Genomic DNA, 19,852 nt, shown 5'->3' with positions numbered 1-19,852 from the left:
TGACAATAATTGACTTTGCCATAGCTTATAAACTGTAACTCATAAAAATTTGCAAATTCCAGTTGTCCTTAGCCTGGTAAAATAATAGAATTTAAATTGGAAAAGACCTGTAAGATCCTTGAGTCTATCCATTAACTAGCACTGTCAAATCCATCACTAAACCATGTCCCTAAGTGCTACATCAACTAGATCATGATCAGAATGGTAGATCAAATAAAACAAAAATTCCTATATTTTAAAGGGATAAGTAAAGCAAACAAGTAATAAGGATCAGTTCCAGACCCCCACTGAGATGATTTATAAACACAACCACCAGACTGGAGTCAACTTTACCCCTTGCTGAGCCATGTTCATCTGCAAAGCCATCTTGGCAGCTGAAGCAAACTCAGGTGAACCAGCAATCCAAAAGGCAAGGAATCATATTTACCAAATAGATGGACTTGAAGTCTGCTTGAAACCCCTTAAAATCACAACTGTGCCTCAGAGACAAAACCAGAGCTAAAACTCAGCTCTCAAGTCGTTCAGAAAATAAGCAGTCTGGTAGCCTGAGGAGATGAAAAATTACAGGGGCGGGTGGTTGGTTTTTTGGGTGGGGGTGGGTTTTTTCAGTTTTGGTTTTTGGAGTTTTTTGTGTACGTGCGGTAGGTTGTCTCGTTCTCTTTTAAAACCAAAGACATCGTTTGAAAGCGGTTTGTCGGTATGAAGAAGGCTGGTCATGTGGAAAGGGAAGACAGCTGGGGCCACTCCAGCCTTGAGCTGCACCCCTGAACCACTGGGCAGGGTAGTCAAAGACCTCTCACAAAGCACGGCACTGTCCCGTTGGCAGAACGCCTCGCAGCGCAGGTAACCCACACCACGGCACCGCGCAGCCGGGAGCCGTGGGCCCGCCGGGAAGGGCGGGCTCAGTAGCTGCCCGTCTCCCGTTGGCTGCGGCCCCGCTGCCGGGAGGAGGGGCAGCCCCGGTCCGTGCGAGGCGCGGGAGAGCGGCGGGCGCAGCGGCGGCCCCGAAGCGGGAGGATGCGGGCGGCGCCCGGGGCGCAGCCGGATCGGCCCTTCAAGCTCAGGAAGAGTCTCGGTAGGGGCGCGGAAGGGTGCGCGGGTCGGAGGGGCTGCGCGCACACGTAACGCTTCTCTTCTCCCCTCTGCCCCGCAGCCACCCGGCGGGAAGAAGTAGCAGGGATCCGAGCCAAGTTCCCGACAAAAATCCCGGTAAATCTCTGGTTTGTTATCGGAGGTTGTTGCCGCTGTTTAAGGAAAGAAGCGTGTGAGGGGAGGGAAAAAGGACATGGATATTTTAGGTTTTGCTAAGTGTGATTCTAATTAAAACAGGTAATTGTTGAGAGATACCATAAAGAGAAATACCTTCCTCTCTTGGACAAAACCAAGTTTCTGGTTCCCGAGGAGCTGACCATGGCACAGTTCATAACCATTATCAGGTGGGTAGTGCATACTGCTTGTTTGGATTTGCGCCTGGGCTTGGCTGCTGTTCCCAGAGAAGATCTTTCCTAGTGTGCTGCTGGGGACATCTTGCTTCCTTTGGTGGGTAGGAGGATAAAGGTGTTAGTAATGTGATAGCTTCTCTCTCTTGCAAATCTTTGAAGACAATCAGCAGATGTTTTCACAGGTGCATTTGTGGGGAAAATGTGGTCTTTTTTAGGTTCATAGTCCTCTCCCTTCTCCCTAACTGTAATGAAAAAAGACCTATGTAAGACTCTTGTTCGGCTCTTTTCCTGCCTCATGAACTGGATACTGGGACACTGCCTTGCTCTCTTACTGCACCTAGCTGAATTTGCTCAAGTTCAAAGCAGCTCTTGAATGTGAGCAAAATGAAATGTTCTAAATTGTTCTTTGTGAAACAAACATTACAGCAAAGAAGTCACCCAAAATATTCAGTGGTATTTTCTGACCAAATGTGAAAGCTATGTTTTTCAGCATACTTTTTGAAGTATAGAAAAAGATCTTTCTAGATTGTAACTTCTGTAAAAGATGCTTTTGGCTCTTGGACAACTTAGATTGTAATCCTTGCATGCAATGTCTCTGAAAAGGACTTGTTTTTTGAAGGTAGACTTTATAGTAAATGTAACAGACTGGAGCTGGACTCCTTTACAATATCTGCACTATGGAAGTTTTTGGTTTCTTCTTTGGTTTCTTCTTTGGTTATTCACACTTTTCCCTGGTAACTCCAAGCCCATGCTCAGTAGCACCTTTGGTGTAGCCATGCAAGCCTTTCCTCAGAGCACAGGTTTTTGAGCTTCCAGTTAAGTTCCTGCTAATGGAGGAATATAACTAACAATAACTTTATACAGCAATTCTTGTACCTACTTCATGCAACTGCTCTGCCTAATGTATGTAATAGACTGAAGTTGAAACCATATTCAACTTGCTAATGTTTAATCCTCTTTTTCTCCTCTCTTTTTCAATTAGAAGCAGGATGGCTCTAACAGCTACACAAGCTTTCTACCTGCTGGTGAACAACAAAAGCCTAGCCAGTATGTCCTTGACAATGGCAGAAGTGTACAGGGACTACAAAGATGAAGATGGCTTTGTGTATATGACCTATGCTTCCCAGGAGATGTTTGGATGCTTATTACCCACTGCCCAAGGGAAAACTATGGAATGCTTTCAGAAAATCTAAGATTGGGTTCATATGCTGCAGCAAAGCAGTTTGCTCTGAATCATGCCTGTGACATGAACCTCGGAGATGCTCCTTTCAGTGTGAGCTCTTGAGCTCCGTAGTGGGAGTTATGACCCAAAAGCTGGCAGGACCAGCTTAAGACAGAAATGGTGGTACACTTTCCCTAGGTAATAATTTGGATATATATTTTTATATTTGAAGACACTATGGGTTAGGTTTTTTTCTTGTGAACTGCACCTCCACTGCTTTGCAATATCAGTCTTTGTTGTGAAACTGATTTTTAAGGTTTCCTGAAAGCCTAAGTCTATGAGAAAAATAAAGAACCTTTTAAGTATTGAGTTGAATATTATTTTTAATCTGGGGAAAGACTGTAAAAATTTGTCTAGGAGAAGATCCTATAATAATTCTGGGAATCAATGCCTTAATAATTGAAAGACTGATTGCACAGCTACTCTGAATTTTTGAATGAAGTATCAGAGTTTAAGTTGTCACCCATGAGCAAAACCATAGCTATGAAAAGTTCATTAAGCTAGGTATCTGGGCTGTGAGATTAAGTAGTAGTGCCAGAGCAGTGTTAAGTTTAACACCTGAATAAACTGTCAACTGTTACAGAAAACACTCTGTGGTATAGATAACTGTTTGTTTAAATAAGCAACCTGATTGCTAGTCAGCATAACTGAAATGCAGATAGCAGGATTTGAAGGGTAATGAAGTTTCAAGAGTTATTTTCTTGCTGCTGAATTTTGCTAGCATGGTTACTCTAGATACTGTCATATCCATTCCCCTACAGGCACCTGCTTGTCAGATACCATGAAGGACTTCAGTGAGCCTTCTCTCAACAATAGAGCCAAGTCATGTACCTTGTGATTGATGTTGAAAATATCAAAAATACCATGTAGTAAAATGTTGATTCATCTTAATGTACAGGCTTGGTTTCTATAAATGTGTATTAAAGGAACACTTGACATGAGCCTTATTCTGAAGTATAGCTCAAGCTGTCTTTCCTGTATGTAAGGAATGTATTGGAAAGCTGGAAATGCTCTGATCATGCATGATCAACTAAAAACACCAGGTAATTTAAAAACCTGTCACAATTTGCAGTTTGTTAATCAACCTCTGGCAGCCTCTGTTTAGGATTGGTCAAATTGTTGCAATATGATGCAATTCTTCTGTTCAGTACTAAACTGCAGAATTATTAATGTAGGAATAACTAGACTGCAAAGAAAGAAGTGGTGACAGTATTTAAGTTATGCATAAGGAAGGAATGTGTGTGTAAGCTTTTTGCAGTGGTTCTCTTGCATTAATAATCTCTTGAACATGAAGCTCTGAGTAGACCTGGGTTTGAGCCTCTAAACCAGGGGTTTTAGAGGAGAACCTGCTGTAGTGGAGGTGATGTTTGCCAACTAGTGTTTCATGAGCTGAGGAACAAAGAAATCATTGAACTGACCCGTGGAAAGGATAAGGCTATGTTGGTATAGGTTATAAAAACATGTGGGCTTTGGGATGCCAGAATCAGTCCCTGCGATATATTTCACTTATGCTTGTAATGGAAACAGTTTCCATTGCAGAAATTTAATTAGAATAGTCATTTGTCACCAGCCCTTCAGGGAAGCAGAGACACCTGCTTGGCAGGAGCACCACAACGAAATGCTGAACAGCTGTGGGAACCTTGGGGTGGGAGGAGCAAGGGGAGACTGTGTCGAAGCTCTCTTGCCAGTCGAGAGTTGGGCTAACATTTTGCTTCAATGGCTCCTCTGTCTTCCTGTATTGTCTAATACTTGGTACATGAAGAGGGAAGCGCTATAGTTTCTTGGCTGGAACAATTTTGTCTGACAGCCAACTTTCTTTGGTTTGTAATGTAGTGGCTGAGGTGTAAGTGTTGATCCCTCCAGCATTTATTAACATTAGGCTATGGTGTCTACAGGCTCTGTCACAGATCCAGCCCAAAAAGTTGCACAAGGAGAAGGTCAGTTGTAGGTAAAGAGCATCATTATAAACTTGTTTATGGCCTGATGAACCTAGAAAGAAGTCCTGTGAACTGGGAAAGGATCATTGGGGTAATCACTGCTTTTCTATCAGATGTTGAAGAAGTTAGGATATTAACTATCAAAAACAGTTTTCACAAAGTCTTGAAATAATAACCTAGGAGTTACATGCCCAAGTAAATCTGTTGGCCTTGTGGAATTGCCTTGGTATGATTAGAAGATTTAAATTTCAACTATTCTCTCTTGAAGTGCAAAGAACAAGGATTAGAAAAGAAGCAAACAGAAAAACTGCTCTGACTGACATATGCAACTGAGATAGCTGCAGCTACTTCCAATGTAGCTGCTGTTTGAAGACCTAATATTTACTCAAGCAAATACTTATTGATTAGAAACAAGTATATATTTTTTTCAATGGAAGACACAATGCTGTGTTAAGCAGATTTTATACTTGTTCCCAACATGCCACTAATGCAAAAAGAGACGGCAGAGGTGCCATTTGTTTTTAGAAGTTTTATCTTCATGATATGGAGTTGTGTTCATTAATATCAAAGATATCCACCAGAGAACAGAAAACATTCTGAGGATACTTCTGTTTCTTCCATAGCCTACCAGCTCAATGCCAGAAGATGCTCATTGCTCTGGCTTCAAATATAAACCAAATCAACCTGAAGGATATGGAATATTAGAGTGGTATGAGGGCCTTTCTGGAGCAGTGGTCCTTGAGGGAAGTATGTCCTACAGCCATCTACAACCTGTCTGCAGTGCTTTATGGAGTGCAAATTGACATTTGTTGCTGCAATACAAACATGATAACATAACCTCAGCTTGGGCTTTAGCACACATAAGCAACATCAGGAGCTTTCCAAACTGTTTGGATTTAAAAATGACTTAATTGTTATGTTTTGGTAGACTAAATAAATGAATGGGAATGCTAATCTTCTTGTTCAAGGCAATAACACTTGTGAACTTAGATGGGCTTTTTATTGTTTTCCCATGCTAACTATTTCCAGATGGTGGTAGTTTCAGGATAAAAATACTTTAATATTTTACAAACACTAAGTGACAGATGGTATCCCCTGTTGCAAACAAGTTGCTTTGTTTAGGTAAGATACAGTAAATTAAGAAGGTAAAATGAGATAATCGGACAGAATATTTTATCTTGACAATCAAATTGCCCTGCTATATTCTTCTTTCAAGAAAGCCTGTAGAGAAATTATAGGGAGAAAACAAAACAACCTAAGCAGGACAGAAACATTTTTTTAACAGTGTTTTAACTTATGCAGTATGAAGTGGAAGGGGGGAGAGTGGAAAGGTTTCTATGGAAAACCTTCAATGGATCCCTGAAGGTGATTGAGAAATGTGATTTCATATGTTACAGTGCCAATATACAAAACTGGTAATGGCATACGTACTTCCCTCAAGAACCACTGTTCCAGAAATATTTTGAGACAAATCTCATGTATCTTAAAATAGCCCCTTTTTGTCATAGTTTTGAACCAACCCATAAGAGACAGAGAATAAAAAACCATCAGCAACAAAACCAAAACACAACAACAAAAAAAACCTCCAGAAAAACAAACAAAAAACAACCCAAAAACAGACTTCTGCCTATAAATATGTGCTTAGTTTCCTTAGCTTTCCTAAGGTGCTTTGTTGTTTTATAGTGTAAGCTCTACCAAATTCTCTCCCCTCATGATTTTAGATTGTTTCTTAGGAGTTTAAGTTAGCTACTACTTGTTCCTATACAGTCCACAACATGCAAGGGCAGTTAGGTCCTACAATAAATAACAATCTGGCCCTAGTTTAGAGGGACATGAATATAACTTGAATGAAATTAATAATGCCCTTAAAGCTTCTCCCCAGAAAGTCACATCACTCCCTGCCTCCTGTATTTCATGTGGTGCCTCTCTTATAACTGTAATATTCCTATGGCACACAACTGTAGCAGTGGAGTCCAGGTGGGTTTCGAAGAACACAGGGAAAGTCTCAATGCCAGAGTTCAAAAAGCAGCTCTGTCCTTTCCCCTGCAGTGTCAGACCCCCAGGAGAGAGGGAGTGTGCCTGCCTAGATATGTATAGATCTTCCAGAGCAGGCAGGCAGGGGCTGAGGAGGGGATGCCCAGGCCACTCAGCACTTACATCATGTCTGCCAGGGACTGTAAAGGGCCTTTACAAGGCTGCCTATGATTTGTTGCAGGGTGGGCTTGGCTGCTGGTGTTTATTTTTGCAAATATTTCAGGACCCTGCCTTTACTTTATTTCTGTATATAACAGCATGGTCTGGATCTTAATCAAACCTTCAGCTCAAACCTGTTTTATGTCAGAAATGCTATTGATTGCATGGTCCTTGATGCTGTTGACCAAGACATGCCTACTAAGTAGATCTAAAATTTATTTCTTATTCTCAAAAACAGAGCCAAGACTTTACAGCCTGACAAATGGATTTACAGGGACATCTTTAGGTCAGCTGACCAGTGGGTGAGGAAAGGGGAAGAAGTGAGCCAGAGGGTTAAGCACGCATATCAGTGCTCCCATCCAAAGCAGCTGCCACCATGTACTCCTCACAAGCCTGCCTGTGACTGCCTGGAAAGCCTGAGCCTCAGTGTGATCTCACTAAGGCAATTATTACACCCATTGGCTTACAAAGAGAACTTATGAGAAAGAAACACATGCTCACAGATGGAGGGTGGATATAGCCTTTTCCTGAACAAAACGTGAATTCTGTCAATGGAAAAAAAAGCCACACAGAATGGTGCTGAAAGGCAGACATGGCAAATAAAGAAATTCTATTCTTGGTGCTGGCACTACTTCACAAGACAGCTTGGCCCTACTCTGAGAACTTAAAAACTTCATGTCAAGTGATGGATTGTAGTATGGTCTCTGTCTGACCTTTCTCCCCAGAAATGTTGCATCTGTGCTCAAAAATTAAAAATCAGATAGAGATGCAAGCTGCATATTTGAATGCTGACTGGCTTATTTTCCAGCAGCTTGATGCATTAGTCACCTACAAAATAATAGAGCCATCGATGAAAAAACAGCTGCTGTGCTCCAGGTGAGGGCAGAATCACCAGCTTAGTGCAGACACATCTGTGCTGTCTAGACTGTCAGGGTAACCCAAGCATTGCAGGGGTTATGAAGGTAATTTTGCTATTGGAAATTATATTGGCTCTGCTATAAACCTGTCAAAACTGTCAAGAGAGGCCTCAGGAGAAACTGCATTTTCCTAGGAAGCAGCTGGCTTTGGTTTAAACCCCAGTTCTTTCAGCCATCCTCTTGCACACTGACTTTGTTCCCATTCTTTTTTTGGAAAGGGACCAGGCCTTCTGTGTCTGCAGAACCTGGGTACAGGTTCCAAGGCTGTTGAAAATTATAAATAATATTACCTTAGTTGCCATGTAACAAATTTGTATGATAATTCATAGCTGTTCTGCTATTGTAATTCAGTCTATGCTGAACCCACAAAATTTGGCTGTGCCTCAGTCACTCAACTTTCTATCCCTCTGTCAGGGCTGGAGCAGCAGTTTAAATGAGATGGCTGCAGCCATTACTGCTATTTGGTAACCTCCCCCCTTCCAGTGAATTTTGTTGAGACAAAATTTCTTGAATTAGCTGAAGAACAGCTGTGTGGGTTAGCCTTGCTCACCAATGGGAACCATTTTTCTAGCGGTACAAGATAGGTGAATGAAGCAGCTTAATTTCATGTCCCAGCTCATCCAGATGATTTTGGTAAAGAAGCAGGATGCCATGCAGTGCAGGCTGGTGAGAGGTAACAACTTTCAGGAGAGGTTTGGTGCAGAGAAGGGTTGTCACAAGAAACTGAAGGGTGGAACTGCTGCTGGTATAGGTAGACCTTGAAGAGTATATGGGTCTGCAGGCTAGTCCATGTCAGGACTTCTTACATAAATACCTTTCCTTTAAGGAAGATTTCCTTTGTTTCTGACATCCAAGGCAGGTGGTCCACTAGGCAAGTGTTGAGCAAGATTATTGTCATGTGCTTCACAAAGAAGCATACTTATAACTCAATGGATAAAGAACTGGGGAGACCCTGCTATGATTCCTTTTTCTCCCTGAAGACACTGAGCCACAAACTCCACACTCTGCATTCCCAGTAGCTCCTGTGGCCTTTGCAGGTGAAGCCCAGAGTGACAGCAGAGGTGTGTGGCTAAGGGGCTTGAACCCAGCTCCCAAATTAAACCCCCAGCCTACCTTCTCTTTCTGAAAATAAACTATGCAACTGCAGGATCTGCGAGAGGCTGCAGTTTTACTAGTGGAAAATTTAGGCAAAACCCTATAAAATAATTGAGGCAATTCCAGTAGAAACTGGGACAGGCACTGAAATTAGTGTCTGGAGCCATAAAAGCTGCAGAGCTAAAGCTACCATGCTGCAATTCATGGGAGGAAGCACTTATCCACAGCAAGTGGAGAGAACAAGGAAAGGTCAAACACTCTAGCAGACATGAAAGTTTTTATGTTTAAGTTTCTGGAAAGTTTTTCTTCAAAATACAGTTTTACCACGTATCTTGTTTCCTGATTCAAACAAAACTATTTTTCCCTCATCAAATTAATTTTACTTAAACTGGTTTGTCAAAAAGGGAAAATCCAAATCTCAATTTATATTTTATGGGAGAAAAAATGAATTTAAAAGAAGCTTTTTGACTATTAATTACACCATATGGTAACTGTGTATGCAGTGTAACTGCCGTAAAAATTTGCAGTATGTGTGCCAAGAGGCACTCAGGTAACAATGAAAAGCCAAAAGAGAGGTTATTCCATTTTAGATGTCTCATTTTAAAATCAGGTGGAACTTTCTGCTAATTCTCAGCACAGAATTTTTTGTGTTCTGTGGGGTTTTTGGATATGTTTTGGTTACATATAAACAAGATACACACACTTTTGGTTAGACTATGTTTTATGATCTTACTGAAGTAAGAAAACACTAAATCAAGGCTGCCTTCAGTATGTTAGCAAACAGAAGAGCAAGAGTACAGCATCACCCTGCTTATCCATGGACTGTGAAGCTCAGTAGGGTATTGCTGGCAAACTCTTTGGAGGATGTTACAGTCAAATTGAATTTCAAAAAGATAGTCATACTGCAAACTGAATCCTTCAGGGCTGTGTGTGTATATCTTCTCACTTTGATGTAGGGCCTACACTTTTGGAAATCTGTTAACAAACCCTCAGTTTTTGTGAGATTAGTGCTATAGAGAGTCCAGGTTGCAGGATGAGTATCAGGAAATTTGAAAAGAAAATCCTTTGGAGAGGACAGAATTTTTCTCTATACTTATATTTTCTGACCCTGTGACTAGGCCCATGAATACTATTTCTGATATTTCTGTGATTATCAAAGTCAATGCCACACTGCAGTCTGATACATAACCTTAATCAATAACTGTGATTTTTTTGAGTAATGGTATATTCTACAAACAATAAAAAAATAGGTACTTCAAAGTTATTCTTGGCCTGCTTCTGGGTTACTAGAGGAAATGAGTCAGAGATTAACAAAACCCCAGCATCTAGAGCAGGCCAAAATTCAAGGCTCAGACTGATTTCAGTGCTCAAAACAAGTGTCTTTCCCATTTTGTCCCAGTTTTGGTTTTACTAAATTTAAATAAAGAGTACTTGAACAGTGATTCCAAAACTGTAGAAGTGAGGTCAAAACAAATCCTGGTGCTTTTTGTATTTTGAAGCAAATATGCTAAATTTAATCAGCTACTAAACCCAAATACTTACATTTACCAGTAAAAGTATTTGTGATATGAAAACAGTGCTTAGAGTAACCTTTAATGATACTTTTATTTACACACATTTTCTTATTTCTGCCATATTCTCAGGAGTGCTCAGAACCAGTTTTGGCTCCAGCACAAATAGCTGAAGAGTTATTTATTTTTGCTTATTAAGTGAGCTAAACACTGTATAAAGACCTATTTCTATAAAATACTGAGAAGAGATGCCTTCTTTATATCTAATTCCTTGATTACTTTGCACAAGGAGTCATGATTGTACTGCAAGGGAACACAAAGGAAATCGATGCATGCTGGAGGTCTTTCTCCTGACTGAAATTCTAATCATCTGCTTGACATCATGGAATTTTACAAAGGTTTAACCAATGTCAGCTCCTGCCTTTTTCTTCTTAATGCTGTTTGCTTCACATAGGCATTTAATCTCTGGTTAAACAAATCAGAATTTATGGAGTTTACCCCACAAATTGAGAAGTTTCTTCTCTTGTCTCCTTATTCACATACAAAGTAGTTGCTAACAGAGCTGGTGCTTATCTAATACCTTTACTCACTATGCCTTCAAAACAAATAAAGATACGAATCCAAAGGCAAAAAAAGGTCCATAGAATAGCTAGTCCTGTGTATCTTGTACGTTTTGCAATAAGAAACACAAAAATATTGGCAAAGATCTTACAGGAAGAATGAAGAGATGAAGAGGGCTGTCATCACTGCCTGGGTACTATTCAAGAGGGATAAATGTAACACCCTACATTAGGACAAGAATAGTCAGCTACATAAATATAGGGTGTAAAACAAGTGGCTGGTGGCATTTCTTCTTAAAAGAGCCCATGGAATGTAGTGAATCACAAGCTAAGCAGGAGTCAACACTATCATGCTGTTGTGAGAAAAGCAAACACTACTTAGATTTCTAACCAAGAGTAGAGCCTGCAAGATGGGTGAAATATGCCTTTTCTGTGCTGTACTCAACAATGGTAGGGCTTTGTCTGAAACACTGTGTATAGTGTACTGCACACCAAGAAGAATATGAGCCACTTGAGAATTCAGAGATTATTGATGATAAGGAGAAATTTAGTACGACAAAAGTTGCACAAACAGAGGAGGTTTAGCCTCAAGAAGAAAATGCTCAGAAAGGGACATGATATTCCTCACAAATGAAAGGTTCTTTGAAAAGGAAGGGGAAGAATGTCAATGCCCATGTGCCATGGATTACTTATGTATTAGAAAGGAGCTTTTTAGACCCTGCCCACGATCCCATTTGAAACATGGAAGCTCTCTATCTGGATTCTAGAAGTATTCAGAAAGAAACACAATGGCACAATTAGAGTAACAATGATTGAGAAGTATCTCACTGTAAATATTTTACAGGGCAACAGACAGTGATAAAAAGTGAAGGTCAGATCATTGCTAGTGGGTGCTATGAAGGTGAGCACATACAGTTATAATACAACAGCCACGTATAAAATCCAGCTACAGCTGTAACTACAGGAGATGCTGCTGGGCCTTGTCTTGTAGAAGAATATGAGAATAATCATACGGTAGCCACCATGTGTTGCCAGTAATAAAAAAGGTTAATACAGTCCTTTTGATTAGTGTACAGGGAGAAGAATTTTAACTTTACTTCTGCACCTGGCAATGGAATGACTGCTGCTACAGTAAATCTAGTGAGTACAATTCAGGATTAATGTTGCAACTTGGAGAAAGTTCAAAGAATTGTCAAAAGAATGATTCACATGTTGGGGAAAAAAAAAAACCACCTACTTTACCTATGGATAAGAGATGGCTAAACTACTCTTTTTAAATAGTTTTTTTTCCTTAATAGTTTAGGCAGGAAGAATTGATAATGGGTTCTTCAGTCTAGCAGATGAACATATGACCTTTGTGTGTCAGCACATTGATTTTTTTTTGCTTCCTTGATACTAGTTTTCAAACAGATAACGTTCTTTGGCCTGATTCAAAAGGCTGCTAGGTGCACACTAGAGGTAGGACACGAAAACCAGCAGGCAAAAAGCAATGGATTACTGGAGAGAAGAAAAAACAAAGCCAATCTTTTCTGGCAGCAGTGCAGACATCTGGGAGATTAAAGTAACCACATAACAATGGCCTAGGATATCTTGAGGGAGTTTAGAACAAAGGCTAACCTAGCATTCTGGATTAATGAGGCCGGACATTTACAGTGGTCAAGCTGAGGCAAAAGGTCATTTTCTAGAGTTCTCCTCCATAGGAGTGCTAAATAACATTGACAGAATGCATTAGTTTGAGCATTTACCCTCCCTTGTTACCCAGTATATATCACCTTTCCTAAATATTTTCTGAAATGTCCAGCTTTACCATGACTCATTCAAAACAGAATTTCAAACACTTAACAATTGAAAACAGTAAGGTTTTGTTTGAAAAAAATACAGTCACAAAGTAAAATAAGATACATTTCTAACTGAAAATAAATCTGCCAGATGTTACCATTTTCCAGCAAATGGAGTTCACCTTCAGTGGATCACATGTATAGATAAAAATAAGACCCCACCAATTATCTTTCTACCATGCTTTTCAGGGATTATTTTGCCTCCCACAAGCTGCACAGACACTTTGTGAGCCAGAATCTCTGGTCCAGTCAAGTCAGGCTCTAGGCAAGACTGATGGGTAGAGCTACGGTAGGTTTGAATGATATTCAAAGTCCTCAAGTGCTACAACTCCCCAGGATACAGGCCAATACCTGAATTAAAGAACAGACATTCATTCTAAGTAATGTGTGGTTTCCCACAGTCCTGAAGTCCAAATATTTAATCTGTCCTGGAAAAAAACTCCCTCTAAAAATCCATTATAAATTATGGATTCTCATGCAGCACAACTGCACGACACCAAATCTATTTTTTGTAAAAGGACAAATGGAGCCAATTGAGTGATTTCACTGGCTAGTGATTTCTTTGAAATATTTATCACATACATGAAAATACACTACATTGCCTCATTTCAGAAGTCATCTTTGTTTTCATTTTTATTAAGTTATAGTATTTATCTTGATGATTAAACTCCAGAATGTGTGAATTCAGTGGCATTATAGAAACCATTGTATATCACTTGTTTCTGTACCTACATATAACCTACATTTCTACAGCCTCCAGCTGCCCAGGAAGGCACCACTAGAGAAGTGGTATTACACATACGCAATATTTAAAGATTGACCCACAGGTATTTAAGAGTTGTAGAAAACTCCTAGTTCAACCTCTTCATCTCCAGCATTCATACAGACACAAGCACACTCATATCTAAATCCACATCACATATAGATTTAAGTTCTTCAAACTTAAATTAGTGTCATTTAAACAAGAAATCCACAAAACAAACTCATGTATTAATGCTGATTGCTAGAGCATGCCAGCATTTCACAACAGCTATAAATGTGGGAGATTGAACATTTTTACACTCTTCCTCCTGCAGGCACAGCTGAGGAATGTTCAGACACTCTTACCCACAGCTATATTAGGCACATGTCTCAAGTGCAAAAGCAGCTTTATAAGTTATGTTCCAGACAATGGAGGCTTAGACGTATAACTCACTGGACTGATACATTCTTGTGTTGTCTATTCATTTAGTACTGTACAGAACAAACGTGCATCTTTGCCCTCCAGCTGAAATGTAACTGTTCTCAAAGAATATTGTTTAGTCACCTGTTTATAAGCAAGCAGGGCCAGATGGGAAGGGTAATGAGATGAATGTTTTTCCTTGGAATTAGGGCGAGTTCTAATTGGCTGGACATTGCTCCTCTTCTTTTTACACATCTCTATTATTCAACTCCCCTTGTTTAGCTTTTCTGGTGCAGAACCTAAAATAAATCAAGAGGCAGTGGTGTTCCTAGATCTCCTAAAAGCTGATTTTAAGTTTACAGTCAACCTTATGAACTGACATTTCTGGGCTTGTATGTTTATACTATTCCATTCTGACCATCTGTGACCCACTGCAGAAGGTCACATTAGTAGTCCTATAATCAAGTTTCATTGCTGATGCAATTTTCAAGGTGCTTTCAGGTGATTTCAGGAATGATGTCTCCTTGTTACAGTGCAGAACTGTGATTCAAAGTATCTACATGCTATTTTTTACTCTCTCACCGGTTTAGAGGAGAACAGTGGCTAATCCTCCAAGCCAGTCCAAATAGAGTTTCTATTTAAAAAAAATGAGGACAGTACTGTTGACCCTTGTTGCATTGAGATCTGTTATTGAGACCTATAAAAGCTAAATGACTGCAACTCAGAATTTACTCTCACTACAGTTGTATGCGATAGCTGTATGTTTATGTACTCTATCAAGCAGGTAAGTACTCCAGAAAACTTGCATCCTTAAGGAGTTAAGAAGGTATGGCACAATATAATATATTAAGTAAAATAAAATTGTGATGGAGTAACTTCCTCTACCTGCCATATCTGATGATTTCTAGTAGCCCTCTGGGAAGGGGAGCCCAGGTTGATCCTCTTTTCTGACTAGATGCATTTGCAAATCACTGGTAAATGGTCTCTTCCAAGTTATCAGGTCTCTAGAAGCACAAATAAAGCAAATCTGAGTGATATAAATACTCCTCCCCACACAGAAAGTATGAAGTTCCATGTTTCAGTTCAGAAGGATACGAGCCTAAAATGTCCTTTAATTTTTATGATTTTCCAGTGTGTATATCTAGATGTAATGTTCTGGTTTACTTATACTTATTATTTAGATCCCTAGAAAGAAGTAGGAATGAAGCAAGAAGACAGGGCTGAAAACTCAGGTCCAAAACATTCAGAATTAAAGAAGAGTGATACAAAAAGGGAAAACCAGTTTCCTCATTAAACACAAAAATATTCAGAGCAGCTGCTTTATAAGTTTTTAAAGCCACATTTCAATTCTGGAAACATTATAGACTCAGAATAGAAAGAGGGTCAGATTTTACACAAAATTAACTACCACAACTGTTAGCAAAATTAATACCTCTGTTCAGTGGCCCACAAGAAGAAAATGATTCAATTAAAAATTGGGATGGAACCACTTCCACCCCAGGAGATTTTCTTGCTGGTCTGAAAAATGAAATAAAAACCCAAATGAAAACAGAGTACTGCTACTTATAAACTTTGCACTAATTATGTTCACCTTGGTCGCATTCAGCAACTAGTATCCTGTCATGCTAAGTGGGCATGACTTACTGCAGGCACTTGTTTAATATAAAAATCTTCCAGATATTCTAGAAAGTTTATTGTTAAGGCTTCTGAATTGGCCTAGAAGTTACAGCTTGTATACAGAGTTTACTTTTGCTTTATATCTTTGCAGATACCAGTACTTAATTTTTAAACTGAAAATGAAATGCAGCCAGAAAACTTTATTAAGCATTTAACCAATTTATTTAAGGAAAGTTACTCCAGCCACAAGATTGGAGATCCCCTGCTGCGTACTTTTTATTGCTTGGCTCCCAATCTATAGTTGATATTTTCTGTTTTGCAGAAACATTGTTCATGGTTTATGGGCTGACATCCCATCTTTCCTTAGCCCTCCCTTCTCTAGACTAAACAATGCCAATTCCTTCCACCCTCCCTCATACTGTCTTCTAGACTGTTGCTCATTCTTTTTACTTCTCTCTGGACTGTCTCCAGGGTGTCTACATTTTTCTTCAAGTATGGTGCCCAAAACAGTACTTCTTGCTACTGGAGAGTGTCAAGGAGAGTGGAAGAAGCACTTCACACACCCTGCATAAAATGTTTCAACTCCAGAACTGCTTTATTTGGCTTAAAATTGGTGATAGTTGGTGGGAGCTTTTTGAACAGTTCATCTGAAGATGTATGTTCAGAGTCTTTCCTTGTGAAAGCTAGGTTCAGGTATAGATTTGTGATCAGGGTCCTAAGGCCAGAAATTTGTAAATATATCCTTTCCTTTGTTACAAGGCACGCCAGCAAATCAGTAGTAAGCTCTGATTTACTGTGCAAAATGGTCCCTATTTTCAGACCCTCAAACAGGCTCACAAGATTTTCAGATATGGATGGTAATTATCCTATTTTTTTGTTTAATTAACATAGCAATAAATATTATCCAGCTTTCTAGACACAGGTAGTGAGTTGAATCCATAAGAGCCTTGCCCACAAGGAACACGCTGAGCACCCAAGCCTTCTGAGCTGTACACTGTTACACAGTAAAAAGCCTTGTTACTGCTCTGTACTTTTTGGCTGAAACACTGTTTCATGAAAGGCAATTAAACACCAGTTAATTGGATTTCACAACTGTCTCTAAAACTTTACACTTAGCAATGTGTTATTTACTATTTATATTTGGTTATGAAAAGAGTCTTAGTTAATGCTCTAGACCACTGTAGTCTAAATATTAATTCTAATAATTGGTAACACCTCCCCTACTCTTCCTTTGCTGTGTTGCCTTAAATTGTGCTGTATTTTTTGAGGAGGATTCGGAACAAACCCTAATGAGGTTTTCTACCAGAATTTGAAGGATTTTGTTTTTCAAATACTTGCCAGAGGTCAGTGGTCTATTACACTTAGTACTGGGCAAACATGAAACAAATTCAGCAAGTTGGGCTGTTTTTTTTTGTAACACCTGTGTTGATCCACAGAAGTCAGTGAGTCTCAGGTAAAAAAGAACTTCCTCAGGCAACTAGTCTCAACAGTCTCTTAGTGCTTAATTACAGCTGTATAACTTTGCATGGGAAAATAAAAATGGGGCTGCACATCAAATATTGTCCTTTGCTGTAGAGGAGGAGACATAGAATAAGGATATTTTAAATTACTGTTCCACTTTCATACCATCACTATGAAGCGAGTCTAAAATTTGAAAGAGGGAATGAAAACAGAAATTCTTAGCTGTTAAAGTTCAGTAGTCAGTGTTCCCTTGGAGACAAATAATGACGTCAGTGAACTAACTTCAAGGTTGAGTAAATAAGATTAGAATAATAATCTATAACCTAGGAAATTACAGAAATCTTCAGTGGACTGTTTTGAAGACAGATAAAACAATCATTAGTTCTGGGGAAATTGCTACTGCAGACTATTATAACTTTCAGAAAATTCACAAAATTCCTTCTCTCCACTTGCCACTGCTGGCTTAAAAAGCAGATAAGAAGGCATTTTGATGGTTTAATATATAAATAAATCAAAATGTGGGCTATGGCAAAGAAGGGAAGTCTTTCATGTTGTTTTTGCTGAGGAAATAGCATAATGGCAGCCAAAAAAGAAAAAAAAACACAAAAAAGAAAAAACTAACACCAAAACTACACTTTGACTACTCTAACTTGTCTGCTATGCAAAGCTTTTATGTGTTTTAAAGAATTGTTTAAAAAAGAAACCCGAGGATATGCAAAAGATTCATTAATATTAACAAAGTTATATTTATATGTAGTTTGTATTTATTCAGCTAAGCACTGCCAATATATATGCTTTTTTTCCTTCTTCAAAGCCAGCTGAAATTTGACTTAAAAATACTGACCAGAACATAGGAGCATAATGTTCTTGCATGCCTGAAGCTATTAAATGTTGTGAAATCAAAGTGGGCAAAATCCACATTAAATTTAAAAAACCTACAGTCTCTTGGTCTTTATTGTCAGACAGAAATTTGTCCAACAGATATCACTTCAGGATTCTGGCATTGGCAAAATGTGCATGCCAGACACAGGAAACCAATAAAAACGAGACAAACCACAGAAGCCTCCAAAATGGTATCATTTTTATAGTTTAGTGAGAAGATGAATGTTCTTACTGTGACTGACCTCCAAGAAGCAGACTTTTAAGCCAATACAAATATTAGCTTATTGAAGCCTCTGAACATACGTATCATATTAGACACAGGACAATCCAGCTTAGTTTTGATCAGATTTTAGACCTTTAACTGAACTCTACTTTGCTTAGCAATTTACCTTATTAAAAAAACAACCAAACAACAACAAAAATCCCCTAACAAAAACCCACCAAAAATGTTCAATGTTTTCTTGCATTTAGCATCCGTAATCTCAGAAGTCAGTGTTCTCTATATTTAAACTAAAAATTCTTTATAAATCTGTACTTATGTTATTTAGTTCTACCTAAAACTTTTTAAAAAATGTTCATTGTAATTCAGGTGAACATTGAAGGTCACAGTGTTTGCTAATGAAAATGGTTTTAATACACTAAAGTTAGCATTAGCTAAATTTAAAATCATCTTCATTGGAGAAAAAATAGTGAGGTGAAATGTCTAAGATTGTATTTAGTTTAACAGAATTAGCTAATTGTTAAAAAAAGGATGCTAATAGCTGCTAATTGAACTGAAAACATCTTTATTCACATGCATTCATAAAAATAACTCTACTGTATTGATTTGTGTGAGAAGGAATAAAAACGATTTAAGCAGAAATACTCAGTTGAATTTGGACAAGTCACCTACAGTTTCAAAACCATGACTGGATTTAGATGATCACACTCTCACATTAATTCTCTGTGATACTGCATATTTATAGGTCATATGAGAATTCTGATAAAGGAATGGCCAGCCAGCACTTTCAAAAGTGAAGCTTGATTAGACCACCATTATTAAATTTAGTTTTTCTGGGCCAGATTTACCCTTTTAATATGGTATAGCAATGCCATCAATTTTGTAAGAATACTCTGAAGTACTGCTGATAAAATTAGAAATATTAGTTATAGATATTAAAAAAGGTACATTTAGTATTTTATGAGATTATAAAGCAAGCAACACACAGTTATGCCCCTCTTTGCCATTGGCTTTCAATTCCTCCTACTCCTTGTTTTCCAACTACCCAAATCTTAAATGCCTGCGTTTTTTTTTAAATCACCTGTTTCCTCCATGTTTTTTTTTTTTCCTTTTTCTTTTCATTGTGTTATATTTTATCCTGCCCAGGCCATTATAACCTGTACTACTTTCTCCTATTCTGATGCTTAATAACTTTTACTATGGAATATTACCCTACCCTATTAAACTCAGGAATAAAGTCTTGCACCAATTCATTTGCATTTATGTTATTGCACCTTCCACAGAGCAAACACCAACACAATAACTCCACATTAGAAGTATAAAACTGAAATGCTATTATATATGCTTACAAGTTACATATTTACATATAATGTAAGAGGTGTCTCTATTCCTGAAAAGGATCCTCTGTAATGTGAAGTCAGTACACCCAAGACCTCCAAAACACAAGTCCGGAACTATATAGAAGTATTTTTAAGAAATCTGCTTTAAGAACATACAATGTAGCTGTCACAAAAGATAATCTCTTAAAATCATCTGTCCTTGCTAGCACAAAACCAAGTAGCTTGTCTCTTATGATGATCCACTAAAGCAGGAACAGGTGGCCCTTTGATTGAAGGGGCAGGAAAAAGGTAAGGATGCACTGTACAAAAAACCTTGCAATTCCCAAACCAATAAATAAGCAATGGATGAAACTAGATTGTTTTTCTGTTTTCCCTTCAAAGACTCATTCTGCCATTTTTATTATATTTGTAGGAACACATAAAAATTCATCCTAGGCAACAGTTCTATGACTAGA

At 38.7% G+C, this 19,852-nt stretch overlaps 1 protein-coding gene across 1 annotated transcript; it reads left to right on the top strand.

Annotated features, from left to right (window-relative positions):
• The first annotated feature begins 991 nt into the window (after positions 1-991).
• On the top strand, positions 992-3,128 carry MAP1LC3C (microtubule associated protein 1 light chain 3 gamma). Its single transcript, XM_053938650.1, has 4 exons — positions 992-1,075; positions 1,154-1,209; positions 1,330-1,436; positions 2,425-3,128. Exons 1-4 carry the CDS (start codon positions 1,018-1,020, stop codon positions 2,633-2,635), a joined length of 432 nt encoding a protein of 143 aa, XP_053794625.1. The 5' UTR covers positions 992-1,017; the 3' UTR covers positions 2,636-3,128.
• The last annotated feature ends 16,724 nt before the right edge of the window (positions 3,129-19,852 follow it).

This window comes from Vidua chalybeata, chromosome 3 (genome assembly GCF_026979565.1).
Source record: "Vidua chalybeata isolate OUT-0048 chromosome 3, bVidCha1 merged haplotype, whole genome shotgun sequence".
NCBI lineage: Eukaryota > Metazoa > Chordata > Aves > Passeriformes > Viduidae > Vidua > Vidua chalybeata.
This window is presented reverse-complemented; position numbering and strand designations above follow the sequence as displayed.

Excerpts from the sequence above, each read along its gene's own strand:
- MAP1LC3C (XM_053938650.1), top strand. The coding sequence starts at position 1,018 with ATGCGGGCGGCGCCCGGGGCGCAGCCGGATCGGCCCTTCAAGCTCAGG. Across the intron at positions 1,076-1,153 it reads CAAGCTCAGGAAGAGTCTCG|CCACCCGGCGGGAAGAAGTA; the intron begins GTAGGGGCGCGG and ends TCTGCCCCGCAG. Across the intron at positions 1,437-2,424 it reads CAGTTCATAACCATTATCAG|AAGCAGGATGGCTCTAACAG; the intron begins GTGGGTAGTGCA and ends TTTTTCAATTAG.